Here is a 7,738-nt window from a genome sequence, read left to right as displayed (position 1 = left end):
AAAAAAAAAGCACCTCCCCCAGTTGCTAGTATAATCAATATAATCCCATACAAATTTCCACCTCTACTGACCCTAAACCTACTTTAAGTCCCTTCTATGGCATAGGAGCCAACTTGGCCAGCACAGACCTCATAAGGTCTTTGGAAGTACGTTTTATTAATTTTTCATTCTCTTTACCCCCTTCCTTCTCTTCTCCTTCTAAGCTTTCTTTTAATCAGACTGTCACCTCTTTTCTACCTAATGATAATACTAAAGTAAATATTGTAGAAGTAAAAGATTTGAGACAAACCCTAGCAATTAAAACAGGATATCAAGATGTAAATGCCTGGTTGGAATGGATTCAAGATTCTGTCTGCACATTGACAAAAGCAATTGTTATGCTTGTGCGCATGGCAGACCAGAGGCCGGGATTGTCTCCTTTCCGCTAGGATAGCCCCTCAGTCGACCAGGCATAGGCTGTATGGTAGCTCTTTTCCAAAATTCCACAGCCTGGGGCAACAAAGCATGCCAAGCTGTCTCTCTGCTATATCCTGAAGTCCAACAACCTGCAGGTCAGCCCCCAAAGGCCATTCAGTGTCCGTCCCCCAACGTCAATTTCACCTCGTGTCTCTCACGACAAGAGGAGAATTTGGCGTTCCTTAGAAGTTTAACAAGATGCAATAAGCTTAAGCCCTTCCAAAAACTTACCCATCAGTCTGCCCTTAGTCATCCTCAAGCAGATATACGGTGGTATTGTAGTGGACCTTTACTGGACACTCTGCCAAGTAACTGGAGCGGCACTGGCGCTCTTGTCCAACTGGCGATCCCTTTCACCTTGGCATTTCATCAACTAAAAGAGGAAAAACCACAACACCGAAAAATAAAATAAGCCCCTTATAAGTCTTTTGAATCTCAAGTTTACACAAAGGCCCTTAGAGTCCCACGGGCAGTTGCCTAACAAGTTCAAAACCTGAGACCAAATAATTGCAAGATTTAAATCCATATTTCCTTGAATAACTATTAATAAAAATGTAGCTTAGATAAATTACATCTATTATAATCAGCAGCAGTTTATGAATTACACCAAGGATGCTATCAAAAGAATAGCTGACCAATGAAGGCCTACTAGCCAAATAGCTTAAGAAAACAGAATGGCTTGGCCAGGCACAGTGGCTCATACCTGTAATCCTAGCACTTTGGGAGGCCGAGGTGGGCGGATCACGAGGTCAGGAGATCGAAACCATCCTGGCTAACATGGTGAAACCCCATCTCTACCAAAAAATACAAAAAAATTAGGCGGGCGTGGTGGCAGGCGCCTGTAGTCCCAGCTACTAGGGAGGCTGAGGCAGGAGAATGGCGTGAACCCAGGAGGCGAAGCTTGCAGTAAGCTGAGATCGCACCACTGCACTCCAGCCTGGGCAACAGAGCGAGACTCTGTCTCAAAAAACAAAAAACAAACAAATAAACAAAACAGAATGACTCTACACATGTTATTAGCCAAAAAAGGTGGAGTTTGTGTTATGATTAAAACCCAATGTTGTACCTTCATCCCAAACAACACTGCCCCCCAGTGAGAGCATAACAAAGGCCTTGCAAGGACTTACCACTTTATCCAAAGAATTAGCTAAAAATTCTGGAGTCAATGACCCTATTTCAAGATGACTAGGAAAGCAGTTCAGTAAATAAAGAATCATAGCCTCAATACTTATTGCTCTTACAGTCGTAACAGATGTACTTATTCTTGTTAGGTGTTGTGTCATACTATGCATCCATAGGCTAATACAAAGGATTGCACAGACAGCACTTACTGAAACCCCCCTTAGTTCTCCTCCACCTTGTTCTAGTAAGCTTTTCCTTTCAAAATATCAAATCAAACAGCAAAGCCAAAACACGTTAAAAAAGTTTAAAGAGAAAAAGATCATAAGAAAATTAAAAGGGAGGAATTGTAACACACAGTACATTTCTCTGAGTTTCTTTTCAAAGATTTAGCCTGCTAACTTCTTTGTCTTTTGTTCTCAAACTCAACTTTCCTGTTCCTCCTTGCCCCTAGTTACTGTAAAACAGCCTACTCCCTCGTCATCAGCTCTCATTAGTAACTCCCATCTGTTCCCTTGGTTAGCTGTACCCATTGTTCCCCTGAAACTGCACGTCTCACACGCTGCACCTCTGTACCTCACATTCCCCTCTCCTTCTATATTTAGAAAAATACGTACAAGTAGTCAATCGGGTCAGCTCAGATTGTGTGGTCGAACCCCAGGCCATGAAGGAGTGACACAGAGATAGGGACTGCATTAAGGATAAAAAAACCCCTGGTGACCTTTGTTCTCTGTGCTCTGGTGATCTTGATTGACACAAGTGGCACCCTTCTGCAGAAGTAAATTGCCTTGCTAAACAAATTAAACTTTTCCCTAAGTGTTAGTTTTACTTCGCAGGACCAAGAATTTATTCCTAAAGCATTTTATATCCAACAGAGATCTTCATATATATAAAGAAAATGTGTGAAGATCAGGCTCGAGACAGAATTGTTTGGGGGGCGTCACCTGGATAAAGTTGACAGTTTATTTAGGCAAAAGCTTAAATTAACCCCAGGAAAGAGTTTGCTGCTGGTGAAAATGAAGATCTGGAAGAAGGGAGCATTTTCACACTGGGAGGAAGGGATGGGGTAAGTGAGCAAGTCTTGGCCATGTCTCATCCCCAGTTGCGACCCGCTTGAGGACATATGCCTCTCCTCCTGGTGCAGGCGTGCCTGGCCTGGTCTCCGTTCCACTGCTGCTCTGGGGCAGGAGATGGCTCCTGTGGACACGGAGTCTGAAATTCCCTGCACACTCCTGTGACCCCGTGCAGAACGAAGGAGAGGGACAGTCCCTTGAGTGAGGAGGACGCTAGCGTTCTCCTCTATCAATAGCCAGTTTGGCTGAAATGCAAATATCCAATAACCAGAGTGCAGGAAGGAGCTCACCCTTAGGAAAGCAGTGGTTAAAATCCGCGAGTCTGGCTCCGCAGGGCCTGATACCCAGGGCTTCCGCTGTCACTCATACATGGGGGGCGGGGTCTAGCATTCCATCCAATCAGAGGCACTGGGGCGTGGCCCTGCCCACTGTTCATCCAGACACTGAGGGGGTCGCATTCCTGCCTTCACCTTTGTGGCTGAGCGGGCCGCGGTTCGGATCCGGTCTTTCCAGCCCCGAGAGGGACCTGGTGCCTCTACCCAGGATTTTGTCGCTCTGTCACCTGCGCTATGCCCTGCTGTAGTCACAGGAGGTGTAGAGAGGACCCCGGGACATCTGAAAGCCAGGAAATGGTGCGTGTGTGGGGCTGGGTGTCGTGAGACGGGGGAGGGGCTGCCTGGACCGACGGGAACCGATTGTGGCGAGACCCTGGCCTTCCTGCGGGCGACTTCGGGATCTGGGACCAAGGCCTCCTGGAGCCGCTCGGCCCTTGGTCCCCTCGGCTGCTGGGTGTGGCTGGGCCGACAGCCGGGACACCAGGCGTCATGTCCTGTCCCTGCGCGGCGACTGCGGCTCCAGTGCCCGAAGCCACGCGTCTACCCAGATTGTGCGGAAGCCGCGGGAGGGTCATGGGGGGGATCCCGACTCGGGTGTGCGGTTCGTGCCTAGGAGGAGCAGCGTTCTGTGGGACCCCCAGTGTCCACTTTTTCTCTTGTTTAAAACTAAACTAAGGAAGGTTAACAAAGAGTTCATTTGAGCAAATAGCGATTCACGAATGAGAAACACCCAGTCCTGGCTTGTAGTTTGTCAAAGGAAAAAGCCAAACTATGTAAAATAAAGAAGTTTGTTCGGAGCCGAATAGGAGAGACCTTGGCCGAGGGAAAAACGTCCCCAAGAAGCCTGGAGTGAGTGGTCCCGAGGCGGCTCAAAACAGTTTGGTTTTATTCATTTTAGAGGGACAGGAATTGCAGGGAAAATAATTAGTTACTGGAAGGTGTAAGTTCCTTTGGCAGAAAGGGACCTGGCCGGGCGCGGTGGCTCACGCCTGTAATCCCAGCACTTTGCGGGGCCGAGGCAGGTGGATCACCTGAGGTCAGGAGTTCAAAACCAGCCAGGTCAACATGATGAAACCGCGTCTCTACTAAAAATATAAAAAAGAAACTAGCCGGGCATGGTGGTGGACGCCTGTAATCCCAGCTACTCGGGAGGCTGAGGCAGGAGAATTGCTTGAACCCAGGAGAGGGAGGTTGCAGTGAGCCCACACAGTGCCACTGCACTCCAGCCTTGGCGACAGAGTGAGACTGTCTAAAAAAAAAACAGAAACAAAAAACAGAAAGGGTGGGACCTGTGGAAGGGGGATTAGAAGGCACAGGTGGTTGGGGGATTCAGTAGGTGGCAGCTGGTTAAGAGTGTGAAGCTTTGTCTAAAGTTTGGAGGAGGTAGGAAGGAATGCTGAAGGAAGGGGGTCTGTTATCTGCCACTTGATTCCATCCCAGCCAAAAAACAGACCTGTTTCTCTAGATTTTATGAATTCTAAGGCATGACTTACCCTTGCCTTGCGTGGCCTTAGGTCTTGTTTGTAATTTGGTATCTTATTGCCACAGGAGTCTTTTTTTTCCAGTCTGATGATGTCTGTTTTTACATTAATGTGTGTCAGTTGCTGCATCTAAACTCCTAAAGGGAGAGGGTGTAAGGAAGCCTGTCTCACCTCCCATCCTGTCATACAGAGGAACTCAATTTTCAGGGTTTTTTGGGGGTCCCCTTGGCCAAGAGCCGGTCACTTCCCTTACCTGGGAAGGTACTTTGTTTTTGTTTTTGTCTGAAACAGTCTCCTTCTGTCACTCAGGCTGGAGTGCAATGGCTCGATCTCGGCTCACTGCAACCTCCACCTTCCGAATTCAAGCGATTCTCCAGCCTCAGCCTTCCGAGTCGCTGGGATTACAGGCGCGCACCTGAAGGGGGCCTGCCCCTCCACACCTGTGGGTATTTCTCATCAGGTGGAGATGAAAGACTGAGAAAAGAAATAAGACACAGAGACAAAGTATAGAGAAAGAACAGTGGGCCCAGGAGACTAGTGCTCAACATGCGAGGACCTACACCGGTGCTGGTCTCTGAGTTCCCTCCGTATTTATTGATCATTATTTTTACTATCTTGGCGAGGGGAGTGTGGCAGGGCCACAGGGTGATGGTGGGGAGAAGGTCAGCAGGGAAACATGTGAGCAAAGGAACCTGTATCATGAGTAAGTTCAAGGAAAGGTACTGTGCCTGGATGTGCAGGTAGGCCAGATTTCTGTTTCACTTTACACAAACATCTCAGTGTAGCAAAGAGTAACAGAGCAGTGTTGCTGCCAGCATATCTGGCCTCCCACAGGGCGGGTTTTCTCCTCTCAGAATAGAATGAATGGTGGGCTTTACACAGACACATTCCATTCCCAGGAACCAGCAGGAGACAGAAGCCTTCCTCTTATCTCAACTTCAAAGAGGCCTCCATCTTTGACTACTCCTTCTCAGCACAGACCCTTCACAGGTGTCGGGCTGGGGGATATAAGGTCTTTCCCACGAGACCATATCTCAGGCTGTCTCAGTTGGGGGAAACCTTGGACAATACCCAGGCTTGTTTGGGCAGAGGTCCCTGCGGCTTTCCACAGTGCATTGTGCCGCTGGTTAATAGAGAATGGAGAATGGTGATGACTTTTACTAGGCATACTGCCTGCAAACATATTGTTAACAAGGCACATCCTGCACAGCCCTAAATCCATTAAACCTTGATTCAATACAGCACAGGTTTCTGTGAGCACAGGGTTGGGGCTAAAGTTACAGATTAACAGCGTCTCAAAGAAGAACAATTTTTCTTAGTACATACCAAAATGGCGTTTCTTATGTCTTCCTTTTCTACATAGACACAGTAACAATCTGATCTCTCTTTCTTTTCCTCACACGCACCACCAGGCCCGCCTAATTTTTGCGCTTTTAGTAGAGATGGGGTTTCACCATGTTGGCCAGGCTGTTCTCGAACTCCTGACCTCAAGTGACTCACCCGCCTCGGCCTCCCAAAGTGCTGAGATTACAGGTGTGAGCCACCTCACCAGACCAGAAGGTATGTTTTTATTTTTAGTTTACAGATTGAAGGCTAGGCTTTTATTAGGTGCATGAGGAGACAAACCAGATAAATGCTTGATTGGTGGCAGAGATGCAGTTGCCTTATTTGGACTTGTCAACCCAAAATAATTGAAAGGTTCAGATTTCAGTTTGAAGAGTTTATTCAAGTGGAAAGATATCAATGGCCCATTCAGGAAAAAAATAGACTCCAGAGAAGTGGACTCAGTATTCTAAAATTGGAAGTTAAGTTCTTGCTTATATCACCAGGAAAAGAGGTCGTGATCAGACCCCAAGAGAATTCTTGGATCTCACACAGGAAGGAATTCAAGATGAGTCACAAAGTGCAGTGAGAAGAGAGTTTGTTGAAAGCTTACTCTGGGCTAGCATGATGACTTAGATCTGTTTTCCAATCACATTGGGAGGCCGAGGCGGGAGGATCACTTCTGGTCAGCAGTTCAAGAGCATGTTGCCTGGGCAACATAGGAAAACCCTGTCTTTTCCAAAAATAACAAAAATTAGCTGGGTGTGGTGGCCTGCACCTGTAGTCCCATGTACTTGGGAGGCAAGAGTTCAAGACCCAGCTGGCCAACACAGCGAGACCCTGTCTCTATTAAAAAAAAAAAAAAAAAAAGGAAAGGCAAGGGAGGGAGGGAGGGAGGAAGGAAGAAAGAAAAAGAAAAGAAAAGGAAGGAAGGAAAAGAAAGAGTGATTCTCTTACAGCATACAGCATCTTTATAAAGCAAGTAGAGGAATGTACTAAGTGTTTCTTATGTGGGAGTCTTGTCTATGTGAAGACTAAACTAACCTGTGCCTACCTGCATGTGGGCTGACAGCGTCACAAAATTTATTACTCTGTTGATTTAAAGAAAACTACCCTTTACATTTTAGCACCTAAGTGCATTAAAACGTAACTGTAATTATCTTGAAAGCACGTATTGTTACGGGTATTGGGACATCGGGACGTTCTGTTGTTGTGGGAGTGTAAGGATACTTGCAGGCATCTTCACGCTGTTTCCTTCATGGGAAACATTTGATGACCATGGGTTGTGACTGGCAAGGAGTGTTTCTTGTTAGTCCCAAGATGGAGCTGAACTTAAATTGGTGTTGCTCTGGCTCCCCTAGGCCCCTGCTTCCCTAACACTTATATAGGGAAATTGCAAACAAATATAATAGGATTGCATTTTCCATACAAGGCTGATGTATGAGGTACAATAGTTTAATTTTATTTTTTTCTGTGAGCTAATGTCTTGTTCTGTGGCCCAGGCTGGAGCAGTGGTGTGATCATGGCTTGCTGCAGCCTTGACCTCCCTGGTTCGAGCACCTCAGCTTCCCAAGTAGCTGAGACTGCAGTTGCCCACCAGCACACCTGGCTGATTTTTTTTTTTTTTTTAACGGAGGTGGTGTCTCGATATGTAGCCTAGGCTGGTCTCTGGCTCCTGGACTCAAACAGTCCTGCTTCCTTGGCCTCCAAAAGTGCTGGAATTACAGATACCAACCACTGCACCCGGCTAACAACTTAATTCTTTAGGGTTTGCTTTTTTCCCCAGAGCTTGTATTCTTTTCTTTCTAGCTGGTTTTATTTCCTTTTCAATTTAAAAGAGTGAATTTAACATTCCAGCTGAAGACAATGTGATAGGCATGAAGTCTTTGTGTGAGGAAGTCAAGAGGGAAGTTAGTCTACTACAGAGATCAGTAGTGAAGAGGGGCCTGGC

General features: G+C 46.7%; 1 protein-coding gene across 1 annotated transcript in view; it reads left to right on the top strand.

Moving 5' to 3' along the window:
• Positions 1–3,077: 3,077 nt before the first annotated feature.
• Positions 3,078–7,738, top strand: part of LOC108539627 (zinc finger protein 440-like) — an 18,423-nt gene continuing 13,762 nt past the window's right edge. The window contains 1 exon segment of the mRNA XM_017888453.1: positions 3,078–3,280. Coding sequence (XP_017743942.1) covers positions 3,218–3,280 — 63 coding nt within the window. The 5' untranslated portion in view covers positions 3,078–3,217.

The sequence above is a fragment of the Rhinopithecus bieti genome, unplaced genomic scaffold (genome assembly GCF_001698545.2).
Source record: "Rhinopithecus bieti isolate Rb0 unplaced genomic scaffold, ASM169854v2 scaffold_15296, whole genome shotgun sequence".
Classification (NCBI taxonomy): Eukaryota; Metazoa; Chordata; class Mammalia; order Primates; family Cercopithecidae; genus Rhinopithecus; species Rhinopithecus bieti.
Note: the sequence above shows the minus strand (reverse complement) of the source record. Positions and strands in the feature narration are given on the sequence as shown.